This window comes from Bactrocera tryoni, chromosome 3 (assembly GCF_016617805.1).
Source record: "Bactrocera tryoni isolate S06 chromosome 3, CSIRO_BtryS06_freeze2, whole genome shotgun sequence".
Lineage (NCBI taxonomy): Eukaryota > Metazoa > Arthropoda > Insecta > Diptera > Tephritidae > Bactrocera > Bactrocera tryoni.
In genome coordinates this window covers 86,889,196-86,916,063 of record NC_052501.1, presented here as the reverse complement: position 1 = coordinate 86,916,063, position 26,868 = coordinate 86,889,196, and the positions used below count along the sequence as shown (strand labels likewise).

Genomic DNA, 26,868 nt, shown 5'->3' with positions numbered 1-26,868 from the left:
TCGGTCGCTTGCTCTTTTATTCCGGCTATTTAAAAAAAAAAACAATTTGAAAATTATTCAGAGAAAACTTTATGTGTGTTTCAAACGAAGTGATCAATTACAGATCGAAATTTGTTACGAAGCCACGAAGGGGTCCCGATAATGTCGGTCGGTGTTCTTTTTGCCAACAACGCCAAGGCACATGAACGAGTACTCCCAGGATGCGATGACATACGTGTGGAATTATGGATCGGGGTCAATCAGCAAGCGATCGTCACGTTGTCACAGCACGACTTTTCAAACAACAGTTACGATGTTCTTCTTTGGATGGTGGACAGTGGTTCCACCAGATCAAATTGATGAAATCATTTCTGCGGAAATTCCTGATGCAGAGAAAGATCCAGTATTAAACGAAGTGATGAAAACCAATATGGTTCATGGACCTTGCGGACACCACAATCCCACTTCGGTTTGTATGTCTAACAATAAATGCCATCCACTTGCTTTTCTTTCGAAATCGGAAGCTGGAAATGATGGATCCACTCTATCGTCGTAGCTCATCAGACGACCATACAACTTAGAGTAGTAAATATCGAAGTTGACAACATATGGATGGATATTTGTCAATGTTTGATATTGTAGTTTGGTGAAATCGATCAAATATGTTTGCAAGTAAGTCACCAAAGGATGCAACATGACGGTTATTGGTCTTGAACGATACAGTCGAACTGCAATAAAGCGCTTTGTAGGATATTTACTTCAACCCAGAGAATATAGTGCGGCCAGTGGAAACACCGCCAGCAACAAAATTACGCAGAAAGGAAGACCAACCAGTAGATTGACATCCAGGTGTGTTCTCAAATAATGCGTTTCGATGAATTTACACAATCCACCGGGAAAACGACCTTCGGTTTCTATTGGATAATGTACGCATTTCAACTTCATTTGAGTCATTGCGTACTGTAAATGGTACGGGGTGTACAATTTTTTTAGAAGCAAGCCTGCAAAATATGTACGTTGCGATGCAAATGAAGCTCGCAGACTTTTCGGGAAGATCATTTCGACATATCAACCTTCAAATCCGCTCCAATTATGGTATACGAACAAAAATTACATTGTCGAAGACATTTTTTGGTTGATACTTCCGGTGGTTTAATATCAATTCCATCTGCCGTTTATCAATTCATGAAAGATGAACTCATAAAGAATATTCGGACATTGGCCAAATTATCGTAACTACGATTGTGAGTGCACGCACAATTTTAGCTCCCAAAAATACCGATGTTGTTGACTTAAACTGGAAGATTTGCGCTCATAAAAATCGATCGATCGTCTTGACAATGAGACGAAGCCGCGAATTATCAAGTGGAATTTCTAAGTGCTTTGGAGAGGCTTGGTATGACACCGCATTATTTGCATCTCAAAGTTGGATCTGTCGTTATTATGTTTCGCAATCTTCCAGCACCGACGTAGCTATCTTATAGAATGGGGCAGAATGCTTGACTCTACGAATTCCTCTGAGCTCCAACGATTTGCCATTTCAGTTCAAACCTTTTCAGTGTTCAAATAGTTCTACAATTTTCCATATCAGTTCCAACGCATTCCGTTTCCAGTGAAAATTGCATTTGAGATGAGAATCAATAGGACACAAGGATAGTCGTTAGAAGTGTGTGGCATATTTTTGGAAATGCTATGTTTTTTCACACGGCCGGATATACGTGGCGTGCTCACGAGTTGGAAAACCATCTTCTCTGTACATTTACGCACCGAAACAGAAACAAAAAAATATTGTTTATCAAGCTTCGTAACATTGAAAAAATTCGGAGAAATCGAAAATAAATGAAATAAATTTCAACACAATATAAATTCAGCTTTCTTTTCATTTCAAAACACATAATTTCAGGCAGGACAACGGCTGGCGGGTCAGCTAGTATATATATGTATATAAATGAGAATATACTCTGAAATCGACTGTTCACAAAATAAAGTTCTATTCATTTTTTAATTATTTCAATAACAGCAAAATTATTTGAATTTTTATTTTAAATTTTTTATTTCGCACATTTGGCCGAGTCAAAAGGTCTCTAACTCGAATGCCATATATGTAAATCGAAAGCTTTCTATTTTAAAAAGGAATTTGATGTTCTGTTCGTAAGTAGTTTTTATAAAGAAATTTATATTTAATTTATTATTTCTACATTTTAGGTTCCCTTTGATTCTGCAAATCATTTGTTTATACATACAAATTAATTTGCGCGCTTTTTTATTTATTTACCTTTTAGCAACCGATAATTGTGCGAATACACGTACTTCTGGCTGTGGAAATGTGCGTATGCATAGAACATTGTTGTTATTTTTGTTGTGCGTATGTGTTCTATTAGCGCATAATTTTCAAACGCTGCTTAAAAATAATAAAGTAAATTAAATTAATTGTTTTTTTTTTCGCAGTTTCTCTCTCTCTTTTTAGTTTTAACGCTTTGTGAGTGGTTTATGTGGCGTGGAAAACTTAAAATGCCAAAGAGTTTGGAATGCAGTTTCTCATTTGTAAATTTATGCGTGCGTAGAGACACAAACACATTTACATAAAATATATTTAACCCATTTAGACCTGAAACTATTTTTTTTTTAATTGAAGTGTTTTTTATCTATTTTTATGAGACCTAGGGTATCACAGAACATAAAAAAAATGTTAAAACAAGTAAGGAAGGGCTAAGTTCGGGTGTCACCGAACATTTTATACTCTCGCATGATAAAGTGATAATCGAGATTTCATTATACGTCATTTACATATTTTTCAAATACCGTATTTGTGTAAAGTTTTGTTCCGCTATCATCATTGGTTCCTAATGTACTAAATATTATACAGAGAAGGCATCAGATGGAATTCAAAATAGCGTTATATTGGAAGAAGGCGTGGTTGTGAACCGATTTCACCTATATTTCGTACATGTCATCAGGGTGTTAAGAAAATAATATATACCGAATTTCATTGAAATCGGTCTAGTAGTTCCTGAGATATGGTTTTTGGTCCATAAGTGGGCGAGGCCACGCCCATTTTCAATTTTTCAAAAAAGCCTGGGTGCAGCTTCCTTCTGCAATTTCTTCCGTAAAATTTAGTGTTTCTGACGTTTTTTGTTAGTCGGTTAAAGCACTTTTAGTGATTTTCAACATAACCTTTGTATGGGAGGTGGGCGTGGTTAATATCCGATTTCTTCCATTTTTGAACTGTATATGGAAATGCCTGAAGAAAACGACTCTGTAGAGTTTGGTTGGCATAGCTATAGTAGTTTCCGAGATACGTACAAAAAACTTAGTAGGGGGCGGGGCCACGCCCACTTTTCCAAAAAGATTACGCCCAAATATGCCCCTCCCTAATGCGATCCCTTTCACTTTAATATCTTTATTTAATGCTTAGTTATGACACTTTATAGGTTTTCGGTTTCCGCCATTTTGGGGGCGTGGCAGTGGGCCGATTTTGCCCAACTTAACCTTCTTATGGAGCCAAGGAATACGTATACTAAGTTTCATCATGATATCTCAATTTTTACTCAAGTTACAGCTTGCACGGACGGACGGACAGACAGACATCCGGATTTCGACTCTACTCGTCACCCTGATCACTTTGGTATATATAACCCTATATCTGACTCTTTTAGTTTTAGGACTTACAAACAACCGTTATGTGAACAAAACTATAATACTCTCCTTAGCAACATTGTTGCGAGAGTATAAAAATACATTTCTACAGGTTAGGTAGAAAAGGCCGTATCGTATGTGATACCGTAGGCTCATATACATATGTATGTATGCAATAATATCGGGTGATTTTTTTGAGGTTAGGATTTTCATGCATTAGTATTTGACAGATCACGTGGGATTTCAGACATGGTGTCAAAGAGAAAGATGCTCAGTATGCTTTGACATTTCATCATGAATAGACTTACTAACGAGCAACGCTTGCAAATCATTGAATTTTATTACCAAAATCAGTGTTCGGTTCGAAATGTGTTTCGCGCTTTACGTCCGATTTATGGTCTACATAATCGACCAAGTGAGCAAACGATTGTGACCAAGTTTCGCACTCAGTTTACTTTATTGGACATTAAACCAACCACACGAATGCGTACAGTGCGTACAGAAGAGAATATTGCGTCTGTTTCTGAGAGTGTGGCTGAAGACCGTGAAATGTCGATTCGTCGCCGTTCGCAGCAATTGGGTTGGTGTTATTCGACCACATGGAAGATTTTACGCAAAGATCTTGGTGTAAAACCGTATAAAATACAGCTCGTGCAAGAACTGAAGCCGAACGATCTGCCACAACGTCGAATTTTCAGTGAATGGGCCCTAGAAAAGTTGGCAGAAAATCCGCTTTTTTATCGACAAATTTTGTTCAGCGATGAGGCTCATTTCTGGTTGAATGGCTACGTAAATAAGCAAAATTGCCGCATTTGGGGTGAAGAGCAACCAGAAGCCGTTCAAGAACTGCCCATGCATCCCGAAAAATGCACTGTTTGGTGTGGTTTGTACGCTGGTGGAATCATTGGACCGTATTTTTTCAAAGATGCTGTTGGACGCAACGTTACGGTGAATGGCGATCGCTATCGTTCGATGCTAACAAACTTTTGTTGCCAAAATGGAAGAACTGAACTTGGTTGACATGTGGTTTCAACAAGATGGCGCTACATGCCACAGCTCAGCTCGCGATTCTATGGCCATTTTGAGGGAAAACTTCGGAGAACAATTCATCTCAAGAAATGGACCCGTAAGTTGGCCACCAAGATCATGCGATTTAACGCCTTTAGACTATTTTTGTGGGGCTACGTCAAGTCTAAAGTCTACAGAAATAAGCCAGCAACTATTCCAGCTTTGGAAGACAACATTTCCGAAGAAATTTGGGCTATTCCGGCCGAAATGCTCGAAAAAGTTGCCCAAAATTGGACTTTCCGAATGGTTGACGCAGCCGCGGTCAACATTTAAATGAAATTATCTTCAAAAAGTAAATGTCATGAACCAATCTAACGTTTCAAATAAAGAACCGATGAGATTTTGCAAATTTTATGCGTTTTTTTTTTAAAAAAAGTTATCAAGCTCTTAAAAAATCACCCGATACAACAAAAAACAGTTCCTTATCAAGGGTACTTCAAAATAATTTAATACTTCTGGTGTATCGTATATGAGACGGTAGGTCTTAATGGGTTAAGGGGTTGAAAGTTTTATACAATAAATAGTTTGCCATACAAAGAGCATTGCCGCCACCGAGACACGGTGCTTGCGGCTGTAGCAACTGTTGCCAGGCCACCCGGTGAACCGCAAGCTAATCAAATTTATGCTTCTAGTAAGACTACATTCTGCGGTGAAGTGCTTTCAAAGAGAAATTTCTGAATATTTGCCTGAACCTCAGACATACTATATATAAAGCAGGCTGAAAAAAGCACAAAAAATTAAATTGTCAAATAAATTGTTTACTTAAAATAAGGTGCAAGCCTCAACAGCTAAGAAAACCAAAAGCCTACTTCAGTGTTGTCACTACGCCAAGGAGGACGTCGCATGCTTCATTTTCATTACTTTTAGCGCCAAACAGGCGCAGACACCTAACGTCAACAAAACGAGTAAGTAAACAACGTGTGTGTTCATATACCAGATCCTTAAATTTCCTTAGCTCATCATTCACGGCATTTCAACGCATTTCATGCAAATTTCTGGCAGCAGCCGCCGTTGTGCTGTTTCCGGTATTCCGGGAATTCCTACACTTTTATGCCTTCGCTTTCTAAGTAGTTCAGTTCGTGGCGCTTGGTGTGCTTCACTTTGACCTTTTGTCTCACTTATGTGAGTGAATTCTGCGCTAATGGCCAGACCCGACCGCCAACGCAAGTGTCGCCCATCCACAGCTGTTTGTGAAATTCGGTGTGTGAGTGCGCGTCGTGGCGTGTGATGAATTCGAGGTGATAAAATTAATGCTTTAGCCTGGGGAAGCTTTCAAGGTACTCGCAGAAACATTACAAAACTGCATTAGCTCCCCGGTGTTGCTCAGGCAGCAGAAATTTCAGTGGCACTACATAAGTAAAACATATTAAATTTGCATTATTCTCGTTTATTTACATTTTTGCTTTATTGTGCGTCATAAATCACTGCAGCAATATTATGTGCTACATTTAAATTTCAACACTGGCTGAAAATTAGCATATATGTATGTACTATACATATATACTCCAACAGAAAGTGTAAGTAAGAAAAAAACTCCAGATTACAAGAGGAATGCGACAGATTTCACTTTGGTAGTGGCAGAATAACGCTTTTTGTGGACAAGGAAGTTTGGAAACAGAACGAATAACTTTTATTCAAAAAATCCGTTTTAAAGCTAATAAATTCTTAAAGCTGTTGATATTCGATATTTAAGATACAAAGTAAAAAATTAGAAGCCATGCATATTACATTGGGTCCGTGAGGCTATCTTTACCACTCCCTCTCAGTCAACCTTTATTTTAGGGTTAACCATCGCTCATTAGACGCCCCATTGCGGGAAACAAAGGTTGCCTTAAATAAATACTCGCACTGCATTTACCATATCACCCGAAGCCATTCATCAAGTTTCCGCCAATATGAGCAGCAAATGCACACACGGTCGATTGGCGCATACTAATTCCTTCCAATCCCACTGTGTTACTAAAGCGACCTGCCCTCTGATGTCATTAATCAAATTTCACTTATGAGTGCTTGAGCACAAACACACACGCTTACACATATTGATGTCGAAATAAAATTTTAGGAACTCTGCTGTTCATCCAAAACAAATCAGCCAAATCAGCATCCAACCACTGCGCAGACATGGCAATAACAAAAGTCTATATGTATTTTCGTAAGCAAATAAGCCGGAAGGTAATCATGTAGATACATATGTACATATACTTTTGTGACATTTAAGCTTAATTATGAGCGTTGGCGAGCAACAAACAAAAATTAGCTCCGGAAGTCAATATTGAATCGAGCTAAATACACACACAGGAACCCCAAGCTGTCTTCCTTCGAATGTTTGCTTGTATGAGTGCGCCTATTTTCGGCTGCCGGTTATTGTGAATACAGACGAAAGGCAGGAAAGCCATGATTTCGTGCGAGCAATATTGAAAAATTCCTATAGCAGTGTATGTGAGTAATTGGAGTGAAGTGCAAAGAGACATATATGCATGTTTGTATACTTATGTCTATGGCGCCAGCCGCTCGCTTTGTGGCGACCGCAAGCAGTGCTATATGTAGTTATCGTTTCAGGGGTATGTGAGTTGGTTTGCATGCGTGAGTTAACAGCGTACTCTCCAGCCTGAAAAAATTAGCTGCGAAGTTTGGAAGACAACAAAATGCAAATAATACATCGCTTTACACGAGTTTTGCTGCTTCTCCGCCTCGCACTTTCCATATTTTTCTTCTTCTTAGTTGGCGTAGACACCGCTTACGCGATTATAGCCGAGTTAACAACAGCGCGCCAGTCGTTTCATATTTTTAGGCGGTCAATTTACCCAAAGTTGGTTAAATCGGCTGATTTAAGCTGTCCTAACGGGTAAAGAAAATATTAAACAAAAAGTGCTGAAATTTATTGGTCAAATATACAAGTTGTGAGCCACTGATGCAGCGCCAACTGTGAGATTGCTCAAATTTTATTGTAACTTATGTATAGGTTACTGCAAAATCACATTTCCAATCACCTCAAGGCATCGGTGGCGACATCAACAGGTATTGGCTATCAGTCAGCTTGATAATTGAGTAAGAGCGACGAGAAAAGAGACAAAAAAAAAAACAAGCAAACTGGCTGGCTAGTAAAAATGGGGTATAGACCTTATTGGAAATCACCTTCCACTTTAAATATAACATTACACTCTTACAACCGCCGTTATGTCACTTCCAGCAGATGAGCACACACTGATGTAAATTTTCGACTTTGAGCTTACAGCCAGCATCAAAATCATCCAACAGTTAAGACAGCTGGCGGCACTCACCCAAGCATTCGCAGCACAACAAAGAAATAACTTGCAAAACTTCCACTTTCTTCGGTTTTCAATGAAAAGTTTAAATGTCTCTATCCTCACTTTCCTCTTCAAAGATTAGTGGGGCACAGGCATCGCTTTCGACTCTTTAATAATGCGAAAAGAAACAAATGGATTTGTCTAATAATCCGAGAAGCGACAACTTCCGTATGAAAGCAATTTCTCAGGCACTTAATAACAGTCGAATAAAAGAAACGTGACCATCATTATTGTAAAAAATTTTGATTGCTTTTCTTTGGCACGCGAAAAAATTCAATTTGCCATCATTGAAAGTGACACTTAAAGCCGCCGTTGCGCAGCGGAGCACCAGGGTATCTGCATTAGATTGATCATTTTTATTGTCATTCGAATAAACAATGTTACTTGGTGTCACAAATGGAGTGAAATTGAATTTTAAATTGACGCCAAATATAAGCAATCCAGCAAAAGTCTTTGAGGCAGCAGCCAATGGCTTACTGGCAGTAAGGGACAGTGGAGTTTACATTGCCGACGAATGGTTGCGAAATAGCTTCTTATTAGCATTGCCGAAGATAGCTTTGAAATGCAAATGAGTTCAACTTTAAGGTGAGGTGAGCTTAATTGTGGCCAGGTAAGGCGGGGAGGGTCAAGTTGAGGCTATCAAAAGCGAAATATAAATTAAACTGTGTAAATAAAAATTCACTGTTAGCCATTTTCAGCGCCTTCATTAGCCGGTGAGTAGATTTACTGAAAATTTTTATTTGTATTGGTGAAGGATATATTAGCTTTTTCCTTATTACTTCTGCTGCTTTACCACAATTTAAACATACGAGTATACATATTTACATTTTTAGTTTCTAACTTCGCAATCTTTGCTTAAACACAAAGCGAAACAGCTCAAAGCTATCCAATTAAAATATTTGCCAAGGCAAATGTTAATTTAAAATTACTCTGCGTGTTTTTTAAGTCCAACAAAATCACCTTACACCAACGACATCCTTCAATTCTCAATCGTTAACAAGCTAATTAAAAGTTTTACAAAGCTCAAAAATGCTTTGTCCACAATGTATTTAGCACAGCATACAACAACAAATGCTGAAAAAGATTGTGTGGCACTTAAAAATTTCCTCGCAGCAATTTTAATTTGACAAATATTTATCAGGAAAAATGTGAATAGGGGGTACGCTTGTAGATGGCTAGTTAGCTAAGAGGCTGCTACAAATGGTAAATAATAGTGGACACTTTTACGGCTCCATTAAAGTCCAGAACATAATTCATATAGAATTGGGATCTTTGGTTTCTTAATCCTTAAGCCGCTAATACTGAAGATAGATTAGTAAGTTGAGGATTGAAAACAAACAAAATTAAGGTTTGTGAATCTTTTATATATTTATATAGTGGATCTGGCCACGCGTTGCTGTGGTATATATTTTCTACTGTTATTCATATAATAAACTATACTAAGAATCCAAGGGATTGTACTTGAAGTTAAATTTTGAGTGTGTTCATACAAATAAATTTCATTGGAAGCAATAACGAATTTAAGGCTGCTTTCTCAATGACCGGCCAATCTACATGGTTAATGAAGATGTCCGCTTAATAGAGCGTTTATTTAATAGAGCTTTCACCGTATTTTTTTTTTTTCAATTGTTTCGACTATCCTATCTTTCAAGTTGATTCGAACTAGACACAGTGTGCTAAATTTTACTAAAATCGGTTCAATAGTTTAGGAGACCATCGCGGACAAACAACGTGAAATATAATTTTTATATATAAAGATAAAGATAAGACTAGGGGATATAAATAAGGACAGAGAGTTTTAAAGTATTTTATTGCTTTTGCCTTTGAAATCCAATCCAATGAAAAAATTTTCAAACAAATTCTCTCACATTGCTCGTATAAAGTTCATGGGAATTCATATATTTTTTACATTTCCATTTGCATTCTCAACTGCCACTAACAGCTGTCTGGCTGTTAATCACTTTTTTTTACATTCGCAGAAAAAAATACAAATACTCAATGAAAATGCAATATGATGAAATTAAACTAAATGTAGAGGATTTAGTATCAAGTAATAGCCATCACTATCATATCACTATCTTCAATATGCTAAAAAGAACTCTCAGAACCAAATAAACTAAAAAAGGCGATTTGTAGTCATTTCTTTAATGCCTTTTGCTAAAAATCACCCACAATGATTGCGAATCTTCTGTAATCTCGATGCAAGCCTGTAAATTTTACGCTTTTCTAAAACATCTGCTAAAACTTGTTTACTTCCAAGTTGAGTTGAAAGTTGAGTTTAAGCGAATTGCATCTAGATTTTATTGTTTCGAGAGTGTGTGTGGGCATATCTTTAAGTTTTTTCTGTTTTCCAATTTTTTATATCATTTAAAACTTAAAAGCTTACCAAAGTTGTATTTTCTCGTCGCTAAAAGTCAAGAGATCAGCACAGAGTTTTTTTTTTAATATTTGTGATTTTAAACACTTTAAAAGAATTTGGACATTATGACACTTTTTGACACTTATACATATAGTACATGTATGGATGTACGTAATATTTCCAATTTTTTTCTTTAACACCTTTTACACCAACATGAAATCTGATTTTGATTTAAATCTTTTCTGGCATAAGCCCAATGACCACCAAAATTAATATTTGTATTCATTTAAATTTTTTCTTACATCACTTTTACGAATTCGAGAAACACCGCAAGATAATTATGACTCGTAAACACACATTTCCCTCTACCAAAAACACTTGGTTTTTTCGGTTTGAGGATTCGAAAACACGTCTGACTGCTGCGGAAGCGCACGAAGGACTAAAATTGCTGGCACCAAGCAGACACTGTAACATCTGCCAGCCGCCGCAGCCTGTATTTTTCTGTTTTTTTTTTCGCAAGAGCCGCGCTACCAAACTTTTGCTTGATTGGAGGGGGGCGGTGATAGGAGGAGGCACATACAACCAGACATCCGCAGCAACAATATCGCATATAAACAAACCATAAAGCATAGCCAATGCTCAGCGGCAGTCGATAAACTGTGGATCGGAAGCCACGCGGTATGTGGAACTCAAATTAAAGCGACACGCACGTGGTGGGCCGTAGCATTTGAAATCATTCGTATCTGGTTGCTTAGCTGCTGTGCTGTAGCTGCCGCTTTTCATTCGCGCCTTTGGAGGTAAATAAACAAAATTTGCCGCGGCTAAAATAGTCTCCCTATTTGATAGCTTTTTTCTTCAATAATCAAATCTAGAAAAAACACAAAATTTAATCAGCTCATTCTTAAAAACTGCCCAGCAACGAGAGAGGCACAACCAAAGAGAGATTGCAATGTATGGCATAGCTTAACGGTTCAGTAACCAGCACGCCGCGCATTTTCGCCTTTTCGACAATTACATATATCCGTTATTTTGTATTCCTAAGGCACCGTTACTTATTTGCTAAGCTGTATTTTCGTCACTGACACGCATGAATTCACGTATGTATGTGTGCGTGTGTGGTTGAATTCTGCATGTGACGTGGGTTCGTTAGAAAATAGTCCGCACAATTTGGTTCTCCAACTTGTTTAAATTAAATTATTGTTATTTTTTTATTAGTGCTGCGAGCTTCATTATAATTTGTGGCTCATTGGCATTCGTTTGCTGCTCGGTGCTAAAATATGTATGTTCCTTCATTGGCGATATTTTAATTAAACATGACAGGCGACATAACAACTTTCATCTATGTCGGATGGGAAAATAACGACGAAGTACCTATTTCCGAAGTGACTGTGGCGAAAGCGTGCGAAGAACTGTTGCTAATACTCTTATATTTTGTAGCTTCTGATCAAATTTGACTCGGACTGGTCAATATAACTGCAACTGCAAATCGAATCGATATACATACATTGTTTTCCTAGAATTATACAACGTGAAGATTTTTAAGCAACACGATCGCCATAAAATCGCCATTACCGCAGCGAAACAGTTATTTTTTGTAGCACTTTCAATAATTCTTAAACAAATGACCAGACGACCTCAATTAATTTTTTTGTGTTCCCGGTCATATCGTCTGCGTAAACATCCAAATAAAAAGGTTAAACGAAATTAGTGGGAGTCAAGCAATAAAGGAACTAGCCGGTCACTATTTCTAAGAAGGATCCCAGCGAATTCATTGTAGGCGGTTAGCAATGCGTGACCAATATTGATATGTAAATATATGCGGAGATCTACTTTTATAAGCGCACATTGTATTTTACTCCAACACTTGTCACTTTTTGCCAATGGATTAACGTGTGGTGCGACCCAAGCACAATCTTGGAGTAACACTTTGTTTTCCGTCCCAGCTGGTATTAACGCCCTCCCGCCTTCACATCCATATGACAATATGCCTTGCCAGAAGGCTCTTTCAGTGGTAATAGGTTGTGGCGGTTTTGCTTGCCAAAAGCTCTGCACAGGCCCTGACGCTCCAGCATTTGTTTTTTTACCAACGCCAACTGTTGTGAAGAGTAAAATACTTTAGTTCAGCTAACGATTGTTTATAACGCGGTAAACTAATCGAGAGAGATCATCAACACGACGGAATCGATTTCCGAATATTCAACTCAATTGAATTTAAATGTAACACCGTTAACCATCAACCACTAGAAGTATTTTCATCCCTCTAATTCGCAAATCGTGAGATTATATAATAATCGGTTGCAACCGAACTCCGTCCTCCTTTATTAATTATATTTATTAGCTTTTTTCTTTCGTTTTATTTTGACGCAAAGGCGATATTTATGAATAATGGATTTCTTTAGACTCGTGTGTGTTGGCAGCCTTCCGCTTGTTTATATATTCATACTTATATACGCATTCTTATATTGTATATAGTAAGCAGGAGTTTAATATGGGAAGGTAAGTGAAGACAAATGGAGTCACATACTCGTATATGTGTTTGTGGCATGGAATTTTTTTGCTTTGTGCTCTGCTGCTGCAGGGCTTACTAGCAAACATATGTTTGACGGATAATGATTTACAACGGAGCAGCTTTTAATCGCCGATAAGCGGAAAAGCGAAAACTGGCTTGAGATGGTTATAAAAGAAACAGGTGGCAGAAGCTTAGTCCTTCTCTTATTATTTTTTCTTCTTCTTTCCATGTTGAGATTTTTTTTGTGTACATATGTATGTGTCATTTAATCAACACATTCGTTTTCTCTACCAAAAAGTAGCAAAAACTTCAAATAGAGTGTGAAGCCTTTAAATTGAGGGAATAATTTCCGTAAAAAGCAAATTAGCAGATTTATATTTAAGCGAAAATTGCTGATGCTTGTGCCCGCTGTTAACACGTGTGGAATTTAAACACGCTTGGCACTTCTAAATCCTATGTAGTAAGCTATTTCGCAAGATTATTCGTTCGAAATACCCAATTTGGCCTAGTCCTTTGACCGACGAACACAGCGGATGCGACTTCTAAAAGCTAAACAGCTCATCCATTCAAGCAAACCACTGCAAGAGACTCACACGATTTGCATAGTACGCAATGCAAACAATGCTTGTTTGAGTCCGAAGCGCTGCAAAGCATAAAGTCTGCGCGTTTTCCATTTTCCACTGACCTTAGCCTAGGTCGGCTGACTGGGTAGCCGAACGTAGTTTTCGTAATGCCTGTTCTGTGTTGGTTTCCGCCTCTTCGTTGATTAGCTTCATCGCTAATTTTCCCTTCACTTAACCTTGTTATCTGGCTAAAAGTGTTGCATGGGTCTTCAGTATTCCGTTATATCATAGATCTACAGTTCAAACGTTTCAATTGAACAGAGAAACTTTGTTAAGGTGGTCTTTGTATTATTTTTGCGTTTTGCAATTTCGGCGAATTTCATTGTGATAAGCCCTTCATCTCAAGTTCAAGCTAAGTCCGTTCTACCGCTTACTGTACCATAAATAGAATTTTCAGCAAGCTGGACATCAACCAAGGGTAAGAGGCGAAGTTTGATCGTTTTCACTAGTTCACGCAGCAAGCCAAATGAGGTGAATTGCAGTGACGGTTATTCAACGGACCAACTTTTAATTACGTCCTCCATGTCGCAGCCTTGCAACATCAAATAATTACGCTTTGTAATGGGCAGCCGCAAAACTGTTAGATGCGCAAATTCGCGAAAACTTTTAAAACTTGTTAATAACGGTGATTACGTAATTATGCAATTAAGTGATTTGCCATAATTTCAACGATTGGCAGCCCTCGAGTATGCAAGCATGCACCAGTTAAGAATATAAAACGCATACTTTCCACACAAAATATAATCAGATTAAGCGCGCGCATTAAATTGACAAGTTTCAATTTGAGTATCACGGTAAACTCATTGGACGTGCGTTCACCAGCTTTACTAAATGAACTTCAGATTTCTTTCGCGTACATTTCCACTGCGCGATTATTATTTCTATGTGCCGAAATTGTGTCTCGGTGCGCTGGGCTTTTGGCCGCTGGACACAAGTGCGCCGAATGCATCCAATGTATGGGCTTGGGTGAATCTCATAATTTTGACTATTGGAGTCTTTACCGAGATCCATGCGGGCTGCACGGTGCTGAAGACCGATCTGGAACTCGCTTTGGACACACTCTGTCCTGCCGGTACCTCGGCGGTGACATTACTCAAAATGGCTTTGATCTATTACTACCGCAAGGATTTGGCATGGGTGCTAAAGCGGATGCGTGACTTGGTGTATGAACGCGACGGTGAGCTCTTAGCGTTGTGCCAAGTATTTTGATTGTGTGATTTTCAGGCTTGGTATTTGAATTCTTCTTTTTTACACGCCCATCTTTGCTCTCTAATTTTACAGTGTCAATAAATACCGTTAAGAAGCATATTGTACGCGCGCACGCCGTTACGGCAGCACGTCTCAATTTCATACCGTTCGTTATGGGCTTCATCACGTGCACCTCGTACAATCTCAAGCCGTTGCTAATGACTCTGATACTCTATATACAAGGACAAGAGCCCATGTGGAAGCTGCCATTCAATATGACGTGAGTGTGCGTGAGTGAGTGAGTGCCTGCGCGCTTGTCACATGACATACGAAGCCTCCAGGCGGCGTTTAGCTATGCGTGTGTGTGCGCGGCTGCAACAAGCAGCTACTAAGTTGAGTATCTGCATTTTCTCATTACAGCATGCCGTCATTTCTACTGCACGCGCCCTACTTTCCGCTAACCTACATATTCACCGCCTACACGGGCTACATTACGATCTTCATGTACGGCGGCTGTGATGCATTTTACTTCGAATTCTGTTCGAATACAGCGGCCCTGCTCGAACTGTTGCAGAACGATTTGAAGTCTATCATACACTTTGGTGAGTGAACGAAATAGTTCAGAAGAAACACATGTCTTAATGTTGTTACAGAGATTTGAGGTAATTAAAAATGTGCGACAGCGCTTGAAGAAAGTAAAAATTATAATGCACATGCAGCAGCAATAGCAATAACTTACTTTTTCAGACCAACTCAGCTTAACAACGGAGGAGTCCACCGTGCTGGAGTGGCGTTTAGTGCAATTCATAAAGCGCCACAATGATATTATCGAGTTAACGCGCTTCTTCTGCAAACGTTACACTGTCATCACACTGGCGCACTTTGTCTCTGCTGGTCTGGTGATTGGAGCGAGCATATTTGACCTTATGACGGTATGTCAGGGTATTTAAGTCTGCTTCAGGACACGTTAACCTACTCAGGTCAACTGTTACGCAGACTAAGATTTAATAGCGCGTTGAGCAAAGTAGCAGATACACACTTACACATTTGGTTGCTCTGCTCTTCGCTCCACAAAATGCAAGGGTTAAGCCTTTTTAATTATTTTTTAGTTTACCGGCTTCGGCATTGTCATCTACATTGGCTATACCATCGCAGTTTTGGGTCAGCTTTTCATTTACTGCTATGGCGGCAGCATGGTGGCGGAGAGCGTAAATATTCTAGCAAAAATAATATAACTACCCACCCATCGTGTTCACTTTGTCAATGTATTTTTTATATTTTTTTATTTATTTATTAGTATCATTTAAAAAAAAATATGTTGAAATTTGATTACAAATACGAAAAGACTTTTTCGACTACCCAATACAACATGTTTTATATTTTTTTATATTTTGTTTAATTAAGAGTCATGTCATGCTGTGTAAAGTTAACAGATATTATTTGAGCATTTAACTTCCCTTTGCAGAGCGTTCAATTGGCCACCGTGGCGTTCGGCTGTGATTGGCATGCCTGCAACCCCAGACTGCGTCGCTATGTGCTGATGATAATTATGCGTTCGCAGCGTGCCATCAACATGTCAGTGCCATTCTTTGCGCCCTCGCTAATCACATTCACGTCGGTAAATTGTGCACTATGAAAGTTGAGAGCTCACACCAATTTTTGGCATTGCATTTTTTCTACTCCACAGATACTGCAGACATCTGGTTCGATTATAGCTTTAGCCTCCTCTTTCAAATGAATGATAGAATAAAATCTGTGGCAAATAATGAGCTTAATCGCTTGTCAATAACTTACAGCGATAATGGCAACGCATTAAATTTAATTCTTGTCGCACTGCAGTAGCTCAACTGGGCTAAATGTAACGTATACGCCACGCTGATTTTTTAAGCTCTTTTTTTATTAGTAATTACAAACAACCAGTGGTAATTAGCATACACAGATTAAATGTTATTTGTATTTGATTCTTATCCGATATTACTACACGGAATTGAGGTTGTGTAACCGTTACTCAGTAGTATATTGAAAGCAAAAACACTTTCCTATTAAAAAATTAAAAACAAATAAAATAAGTGTACGTAGTATGTTAAATAAATGTTGTAGCACATAATTAAAGTTCATTCGAGTAAATATGAATTTATTATGGTTTTATTATTGCGATTTTTTCATTTAGCTTATGCATTTTAATTACAAATAAAAAAAATTAATATGCAAAACCATGCAGCTCTCTTTAAGCGTCGTTTTTCAGACTCTTTTTACATGCCAGTAACGGCTTCAAATGAGTTAATCACCAAAGTAATTATAGGGAATTATTTTGAATTGCAATTTTCATTAAAATTTTTAGCGACCTCTTCCATTCTAGGCTAAAACGCAACTCTTGACTTTCATTTACTTGAAACACCTGTTTAGCACTTGCAGCAGATGCGCCAGGCTGTCGATTGAATGGATGGGATAATTAATAGGCAGCCTGGCCAAAAGTTAAGGAGCAAAGCAGGAAAGCTGAACGTTCAATAGTAATAGAGAGCTGCATTTAAAATTGCTTCCAAACTGAACGTTGCTCACAAGTACTTGATTATGATCCACATAGCTCTCTCCTAAGGAGCAAGTGAATGCAAAAGCATTCATGATTGGGAAAACAAATTTAAACATTTTACTAGTAAGTTTGTATGTGTAGCGCAGTTTAGTGTTCGCAGAACAATTTGTTTACGCCTCCGCCAAGGGATTGCAGCCTACGGTGGCAAGGTGTATATGTGGCACTAAATATGTTTAAATTGTGGGTGAAAATATATTTTCATGGAATCTCTCTTAATTCCGAGAATATTTTTAATAAACCGATTATGGAACATTTGCGGTGGCTTCGGTGGCTTATCTGTAAGCATTAATGTAATTACAGACTGAAATGTCAAGTTAAATAAATCAATTACAACAATTATGCGTGCTTTTACAGCAATTTTACAAAAACAAATTTAATAATTTTTCATACAAAATTTTGGTTGGCTGAGTTTTTGTGCCCTTCGTGCTGAAATTCATGTCGCTGGTGAAGTGCGTACATGCATACGTCTGTGTGTGTGTGCGTGTTTTGGTGTAAATAAGCGTAGGCACGTGAGGGTTGATAACGTTCATTTGTGGCGCGTGCGGGAGCAATTTGAATGAACGGATTCTCTGGCGGCGGCGCAAAGTTAATGCAAGAATAATTGCCATAATTTAAAAGGAGCTGAGCATGAAGGGGGTAGAAATTAAATTTAAAGTAGTACCGGCAGTTTCTATTTCAAAATACAAAAAAAATAAAATTGAAAGTAAGGCTGTGCTCATTGTACACATCTTACGATTTAAACCTTTTATTTTCACAGTAGCCGCACGTTTGAGCTTTTGTGATGCCGCCTACTACTTGGTTGTTACTATTCATTATTTATTTATTTATTTTTATTATTTATTTATTTTATTTTTTGAAAGCTTTTGAGAGTAAATTACATTTCAACTGATTATCATCTAGATGGAATAAGTTGGCATTTCACGAGGCATATTTATAAGTTCATTGGTACGTCATGTATTCCCCACGTACGCCTTGAAGTGAGTGCTTCATAATTAAAAACAAACTAGTAACAAAACAACAAAAGGTTTGCTCTGAAAAAGGCCACCACTACTAAATCAGATGCAAGATTAAACAGCAAGTTGCACAAGCTCGCCGCCTTGATGTCCTTCAAAATCACTGGCGTGCGTTGGGGCAAACATATGTGTGCTTGTATGCAACAACTTTTACACTCTTTATGCTGTATTTTTCATTTTTGAGTAAATATTTTCAAATTTTTTTTATGCGTCACAGTTTCTGTTTCACCGCCTTATGTTTTGGTGCGAATGTTTAGCAATGACTTGTTTCTCCTGTCATTAAAATATAAATGCGGCAAAGTTAATATATTCTGTATATTTTCATCAAAAATAATCTAAAATTAAATTAAGCACTAACAATATTCTTAACAACATAGGGGGCAAGGGACGCCCAAAATCCGGTTTTGTGGACTCATTCGGTTCTTTGTTGAAACCTAGAATATAACACCTCCAAACTTTGGGATCTTCTCCTAGGGATGGACTTACCTTTTCCATTTGAAACTGTAAAATGCTAAAGGTTTAGTATTGATGGTGATGCAATTCGAAAACGCAATGTTGAACACTCAAAACTAAACGCAGTTCAACATGAAAACAAATTTATTCAATCAAACTACGCAGATCCAATTGCTTGCCTTAGGCCGCACGTCGCTCACCTGGACAAACGCTCACCCAACTTTATGCCGCTGCCCAATTGCAGAGTTCCAAACAGAATTATTTCATGCATTTTATGCATGGCAAATACGCCATTATTCAACACCGCGTGCTCCCCCTCGACCAACAACACTTCACGCTGCGGCAGCTGCACCCTCCTCCACTGTAAACCAAACCAAATTTGCACTTTGCTTATGTGGCGCACAGTGGCGTTTGTTTTTTCTCTTGTTTATTGGTTGGTTGCATTCACCGCGCTTGCCGCTGCAACAACAGCGTTGCACGCTCATTATTGCAGCATAATTACCATTTTGTTGGAACTCATATATTCGCTGCACACGCTTTAAACTCCCTTAAATTGTATGCGACGCGTTTGTCGTTTGTGTTGGTTTCTCGTTTTTACGACCTGTCAACGCTAAATTTATTAGTCTTGTTTGCTTTGTTGTTGCAGCGAAATGTTGTTTACCACATAGGTGGCGCAAAGGCAGTGGACAGCCAACGCACGGAGGAAGAGGGTGTGGCTGTGAGCTTCGCTTGTAATTATTATGGCAGCTTGAAAACACTCGTTGGCCAGATATGTTAATTCACAGCAAGAGTTACTCATACGCCATGGCACGCTGGCACTATTTGTGAGCTTAATGCGCAGGAATTACACAAATTTGTATGCGTTGATGACAAAGTAAAGCAATTATAACTCGCGAAACTTAAATAAACATGCAACTTATGTATGTACATATGTATTTACGTTAAACTTTCATTTTGAATAATTCGCTATTTTGCTGGTAACTAACTAAAATTCGCTTATTTAAACGTTTAATCAGTAGAGTGCTGATGTGAAAATTGTAGTATATGCAGTGCTTACAAGCTTGAAAGTCGAAGTTGAAACACAGCATCTGACACACTATGGGAGAGATAGGACCGGCTATGCTGTAAAAGGTGACGCTGTTGAAATTGGTGACTTCATATGACGCCAATTACCCGCTTTTGTGTCCTTGACATCGACTTGAAAAGCCTAAGCAAACTCATATTTATCACAACTTTAATGCTTCAAATTGCACACAGTTTACCAGCTCGTATATTTCAATCAACAGCACGCCGCCGCACAGCAGCAGCAGTCGAAAAGCCACAGTAGCCGCTCCAGCACCTAATTTATCACTCGTAGCACTAACCGGCATGCCGATTCAGTGCACAGTACCCACACATACACAATGTGCTGCAAAGTTTTCAAGTGTTGCAGCACAACAGGATTCGGATGGCAGCCTATGGGCTTTTCGCTCAAGCTACCTACTGTCTTAATTTCCAGCACCTCTAAACATTAGCACAGTGTCTGTCCAGTGGATTTACTGTTCGCACGCACACAATGTCTACAAAAATAACACAAATGCCACATAAAGCCACAAAGTCGCAGCAGCGTAAGGCTAGTGGCAAACAGGGTGCAAATAAAATTGCTTCGGCACAGAAGGCAGCTGAAGATAAGGAGTCGTGTGACAACTGCCACACACACTCACCCATACACATGTGTAAACATGGCAGACGGTTGCTAGTTTGTTGGCATAGTTTTGCCTGAGACATGAATATAAATGCAATTTATCACAAAACTTGTAACGGTAGTAAAGCACCCAACAATGACCATGTAGTTTATACTCCATTATGTTGCTGAAGTGCGGATAAATCCAATTTCATGCCTTGTTTTATGACAGCTCAAGCTTAATTTCGTTTAACGCTGGACAATGTTGCATGCTCGAGCTGGTGCTGCGCGGCGGGCGGGGGCGTGCCAAAGGATGGCAGTTGCTTGGCAGACATTTATGACAATTAATATGCTTATGTAATACCGCTCAATTACTAAAAAAAAATTGGATATACAAGTATGTACATATCATGTAAAATTAACTGCGCAAACAGCTGGAAGCAATATCATTTCATTTGCTTTAGCATCTTCGCTGTGCACTTAAATTTACTTGGGCACGCAACTCCATCATTTCCCAAACTTTACTTTTCTCAACTTTGCTGAGTTCATTTTTTCTGCATTGTCTGCAGTCTCTGCTAATTATTATTAATAGCTCTTGTTGTTGTTGTGTGCCGCTGCTGCTCAAAATGTCTTGCTGGCAAGATGTGGCAACTCCGGCGTTCCGACTTTTGCGTACTCCTCGCATACTTAACGGTCGCAAACAGCCAGCGGCCAATCGCCAAACGGAAAAACATCGAAAGAAAATAACAAAAGACATTATAATTGAAAAAGTTGCGCTGCGCTCGTACGCTTGGGGCACCAGCGCAGCATTGTCAACCCAAATGCAAAGTTGTTGTCGTAACAGGAACCTCATTTTACCAACGCCGCGTCAAAACTAGCTACTTCTTGGCAAAGGGCATTCAAAAGAAAGGCGGTTCGTTGGACAATTTACAAAAGAAGCGCGATTTTATTTATCGCAATGCATTTCGTAGAAGTTGGTTCGAACAGTTCACACCAAAGTCCCTTATAAGCTGCAATGTTTTGAACCAATAATGAAAAATGCCAAGCGCAAATATTTTGGGGAGGAAATTAAACACTTTTTGCCACATTAATTTTCAATTCCTTCCCGTTTGTTTCTAGCCGCGTGAATTCTATGCTACACTTTGCCCTTAGCACAACATAAAATATTTGTTTACAAGAAAGCAACACTAAATAACTGTTTTGCATACCACATGTCGCATGCCACAGGCATTGTTGCAAAACAAATATTTGTTTTGACATAACTTTAACTCACTTTGTGTCGATAACAAAATGAACAACAAATAGGAATACAACACCACTTCCCACACCGGAATCAAATTCAAAATAGAACAACAAATTTAGCAACAAAGTATACCATTGCCACACGCCCGCAAACAGCATGCCACTTGTAATGCAAAACTTGTACGCGTCATTGCATAAATTTTAATTAAAGAACGGAAATAAAGAATGGAAGGCATCGACAGCCGCCAATGACAGGCGCTCCATGCCTGTTTTTCTGTCAGCAGGCTCTTCACTTCAGCCGCCTGCTCGCCTCTTACAGGCACACCGGCCAGTGTCAGGAGGGTAGCCAGGGGCGGATCCACGGGGGAGAAATTGAGGAGAGTTCCTCTCCCCAAAAGTTTAAAGTTATACATTGTTTCCATCATAAGTGACACTCCGCGAAGAAAAGGATTTTGAGTTCCAAGTACAAAATTATATAGTTCCCCCCCAAATTTCTACTCTGGATCCGCCCCTGAGGGTAGCCCCGTCTCCTCTATGCAAATGCTGTGTGTCACAGCTGTCGCTGTGGTGTTGTCATGTTGTTGTTGACTCATAACTTGTGTCATCTCTTTTTACTGGCAACACTATGCAACAGACTGTAACAGACTTTTACGTGTCGTTGAATATGTCAGAAGCTGTTAGAGTGTGATTTCAACGTAAACGCAACGAACGAGCGGTGGGAGAGTCGGAAGCAGGAAACAACTACAACATACTTCTTGAAATAATCTTAGAGACTGCGAAATTGCGCAATTAGAAAGCGGCAAGACATATTAGAAATTCTTTACGCCTAATTTTACTGTAACAAAATGGAAATGTATGAGCCTCTGAATTGTGGTAGATTCCCTACTTCGAAATTCCCACAGTTATTAAAATTATTATATATTAAAGTTGAGAAATACTTATTAATGAGTATAAGTGTCAATGTTTACTATTCAAATCGAACAAGTCGAAAAACAATTTTTCTCCACACCATGAAAAAGAATTTTAAGTACGAAGTAAATTAAAGAAATAAAGAAGCATAAATTCTCTACTTAACTAAGCGAAGCTACAAGTCAGCGACCAAAGCTCCATGTTGTATCTTTGCTTAGCACTCCTCTATAAAGACAACAAATATAAAATGAGCAACTGCTGCAGAGTAGTAAAAATACACTTTCTCATTGCATTTTCCTTTAACATTTTGAGCATTCATTGCAAACCCTTGTCGCTTTAACTTTTTGATTCACTTACAAAACTTAGCGCCGACGAACTTTGTTTTACTCCATGTCAAATCTTTGGGGCGACAAGACTCAATGAGAAGAAGCCAGTTGAAAAATAGAACAAATTATGCGTTTGGAAATTAAAAATGACATTAAAGCCTGAATTGAATAACGTTGAATATTTTTCACACCACTAAGTAGATTAGACCCAGCCAAGCAGAACATACTCACACAAACGGCTAGTCAGTTGCCTGCCACGTCAGATTTACGGCTCTCTTGCGAAATGTTCGAATTTCAACAAAAATACCAAGTGAAAATACGAAAAAGGATCAAAGACAATAATATACCTAGAAATATCGTAAACGATGTGCTAAGAAGCGAGCGGCATGCGGTGTTTGTGTCTTTATGAGCTATTCAGCTGTATTAATCATCCGCATCCGATTGGCCTGCGATTTTCTGTGGAATGAAATGCCTATCGAGTCTAATTAATCAGTATTTATTACTAATGTTTTGTTGTTGCTGTTGTTGGCAGTTGTCTGCCACATTCTAGCAGGTTTCGTCGCCAGTAAAGAAGAATTGCAAAGAAATAAGAAAAATTAAAGAAAAACCACATATATTTGGGGCTAACTTTGTTGCCTTTTGTTTTCTGCATAAAAATGAGCCACATACGAAGCTACAGCACCAAAAATTAAAGGTCGTGAAAGTGGGAAATTAGATAAAAATTTAGGTTCACGCTAATTATAAGAAATCCAGCGCAGTAAGCATGCTCGCATATCCTTACCCTTTGGTATTCAATCTTTTCGAGCTTTTCGCTTTGGCATAGATAATTAAATGTTTCGGCTTCGGCTTATTTTTATGCGGTCCCCACGGTATTTCGGTATTTTCCTTAATTATGAAGTAGTAATTTGTGCTCCAAGTGCGTGTGAACGTGTGAGCGTGCGCTTGAAAAATTGTTGGGCTTAATTGAATGCCGGAAATTAATTTAGTTTTTTCTTTCATTTTGCTGTCTGCATTTCAATTTCTCAGCGATAATATTGCGAGCATAAGTAATTAAGTAATAAGGCGCTTAAATTCAGTAACCGTTATTCAGAAAATGGGAACGATTGCAAATATCCGCCACTTTATTTCTTAAGTTCACTTTGATTTCAGCGTTTTTGCAGCAATAAATAAGGAAAGTACACGATATTATTATCTTCCAGCGGAGCTTGAATTTATAAAACAAATCAATTTTAATACCGAGCCCCAAACAGGAACAAAAGGACAGGTAGCGAAAATTCTCATTCAGTTTGGAGCCAGAAAAGATTTTTTCACATATGGCTCAAGTAGCCCACGACTTCCGATCTTAGACCAAGTATCCTTTGGGTACCCAAAGAACATCCGTTTGAAGGCGAGCTAAAGTGAGAAGGCGAACCATCCCTCTCCAGGGTTGTGCGCCAATAAAAAGGATAACTCGGCTATAATCGCGTAAGCGGTGTCTATGCCTGTAAAGAAGAAGAACACCTAACAGGAATCTCTTCAAACGTTTTATACAAAATTGTTTAAGCGGCGTGAAATATTAAATCTCCATTGTCTCCTAGGCTAGAGTACGCCTTGCTCGCGTTTAATCTAATTATGATAACAGTAATTTAACAGCTGGCTCAACAATCTTATTTGTGGCCTTAATTGTATATAAATATTGACTGGCTATTTATCTTGCAACTCTCAGCACGTGGCACATTGTGAACACGACGCGCTGAATAGGAAACCGTAAACTGCGCGCCATGAGAACGTGATAATGTGACAACGGGCAACAATTGTCAAGTGAAATGAACACAATTTTAATGAAATCTTTAACTGCGCACAGTCCATTGTTGTACTTGTAAATGTGCGCTTGTAACACCACTTTATTTTAAGTAAAGGTGTTCCGCTTATACATATATACATATATCAATGTAGGTTAGCCGATACACTTAGACAAGTTAGACGTGAAGTTGTGTTTTTGTTATAATGGACCTTTAAGTAGCAGAAATTAAGGCCACTTCAAGTAGCATAATATAAATTTGTCGGCAAATTTATGTGCGCTTTTCAGCAAGGGAACATAAAATCACTTGCCAGCACATTAAATCTGCATATATTACTCAATGCCAATAAAGTTGGGGCGTTGTCACGTCCGCCGCACCTCCGCGCTGCGTTGCGCGCAGTTGTAATAAATCCTTTGGGCCAAGTCGGTCGTATACTCATAAAATTGTGCTAACGCTTTTACATATTACTGCTCTGAAGCCAGCGAGCGCATAGCGTGTTGGCACTTACTACAGTATGTGCGTTGGAGCGTGCGTGCGCCTAAGCTGACAAAGATGTGACGCGCGTGACATAACTGCGTGCTTGGAAGCTGGCAGCGCACCGGCTCTGTTATAAATAAATAAAGAGTTCTGATATTTTTTTTGGGAAACGACTGCAGGAGTAATACATTAAAATGATTAAAGCACGAAATCACAGAATTCGACTGCAGAGAGGTACAAATTGTCGCGCAAATTGATTTTAGTTGTTAAACCCACCGTGGACAGCTCGGTACTGTACTCGCAATTAACTTTATACATCGTTTCTGGTAGGTAGCTAAACCATTTGTCTTTACTACCTTGGACAAAACAACTACCTACCTGTACCTGCTGCAACATGAGTTTCTGGGAGCGTCACAAGCACAACATCTACAAGTATGGTCACATTTACGCCACACTCTACGGTCTTATGGTAATCAATTACATACCGCAGCGTCCTACAAATACCTTCACGCATCGCCTAGCCGTTATTTATGGACACGTGCTCAGCGTTTGTCTGATCCTTGTGCTGCCGATTTATTTTGCGCGCAACATCTCCGTGCTCACTGCAGCTGGTGACCAGCGTGGCCACCTGTTGCTACTGGTGAATTTCGCCAACACCTTGCTTAAATATATCACAGTTGTGGTTACGTATGTGGCCAATTTTGCACATTACGCAGCCATACGCGCCGTCACTAGAGTGCGTCAGCAGCTGGAGGACGACTTCAACGGCAGCCTACGTGCGCTACCAGCATGCGATGAGCATCCACGGAAACAATTCGAAGCGATGTTGCTCTTTAAGTTCGGCCTTATCAACGCCATGATGGCCGTACAGGTGGCGAACATACTCTATCAGCATTTTAACGGCGCACATCCGGTGCGCGTGCACATCGCTGTGTACACATTTGTATTGTGGAACTATACCGAAAATATGGCCGACTACTTTTACTTCATCAACAGCAGCGCTTTGAAATTCTACCAACCACTCAATCAACAGCTGCACCAAGTATTGCGCGAAAACAAACTGTTGCATTACTTTCGACTGCGCGGTCAGCGGCGCGGCACTGTGACGCATTTGTGCGGCTTACTATGCGACCGCCTGGATACGTTAGCGCAGCGCTACCGGCAGATAAATCAACTATACCAAGACAGCCTGACAATGCATCAATTCCAGATACTCGGTCTTGTCTTCATTACGCTCATCAGCAACCTCACCAACTCGTTCATTCTCTTCAATCTGTTTGTGAAGCATTCAGAGTCAGGCGTCTCGCCAGCTATTGTGCTGAACGCGGTGCATGCCATCATCTTCTACGTGGACACTTACATTGTGGCGCTGGTGAGTGAGAACATCAATCTGGAATTGCGAAACATTAATCAAACCCTGCGGCAGTTCAATCAACTGGCCCTGCTCGATGAGCGCTTGCAGCAGACGGTGAGTACCGAGGGCAGAACGCTTTTGGCTTATTGTGTGGATTTGCAAATCAAATTAAGTACTTATATCCTGTTTTCGTTAATGCAGGTGGAAGGTTTCGCGCTCTACGTAATGAACAATCGGGTTGAGGTTCCTATCTGTGGCCTCTTTATGCTGGATAGGAGCTTGACATTTGTAACGGCGTCCACCGCTTTGTCATATTTCATAACGCTCGTGCAATTCGATATGAATTTGACGTAAGCAGTGTAAGACAAATTTTAATTGAAATCATAATAA

At 39.1% G+C, this 26,868-nt stretch overlaps 3 protein-coding genes across 3 annotated transcripts in view; 2 read left to right on the top strand and 1 right to left on the bottom strand.

The window, feature by feature from the left end:
• Window positions 1-10,768, bottom strand: part of LOC120772107 (neuropeptide CCHamide-2 receptor) — a 28,329-nt gene extending 17,561 nt beyond the window's left edge. The window contains exon 1 of the mRNA XM_040100518.1: window positions 10,378-10,768. The gene's annotated coding sequence lies outside the window, so the exon portion shown is untranslated. The remainder of the gene's footprint in view (window positions 1-10,377) is intronic.
• A 3,474-nt stretch (window positions 10,769-14,242) lies between these two features.
• On the top strand, window positions 14,243-16,818 carry LOC120771261 (odorant receptor 10a). Its single transcript, XM_040099179.1, has 7 exons — window positions 14,243-14,659; window positions 14,764-14,950; window positions 15,091-15,272; window positions 15,418-15,602; window positions 15,780-15,878; window positions 16,136-16,288; window positions 16,358-16,818. The coding sequence occupies exons 1-7, from the start codon at window positions 14,314-14,316 to the stop codon at window positions 16,406-16,408; spliced, it is 1,203 nt and encodes a 400-aa protein (XP_039955113.1). The 5' UTR covers window positions 14,243-14,313; the 3' UTR covers window positions 16,409-16,818.
• An 8,700-nt stretch (window positions 16,819-25,518) lies between these two features.
• On the top strand, window positions 25,519-26,832 carry LOC120770815 (gustatory receptor 10a). The gene is made up of 2 exons (XM_040098393.1): window positions 25,519-26,592; window positions 26,680-26,832. The coding sequence occupies exons 1-2, from the start codon at window positions 25,519-25,521 to the stop codon at window positions 26,830-26,832; spliced, it is 1,227 nt and encodes a 408-aa protein (XP_039954327.1).
• The last annotated feature ends 36 nt before the right edge of the window (window positions 26,833-26,868 follow it).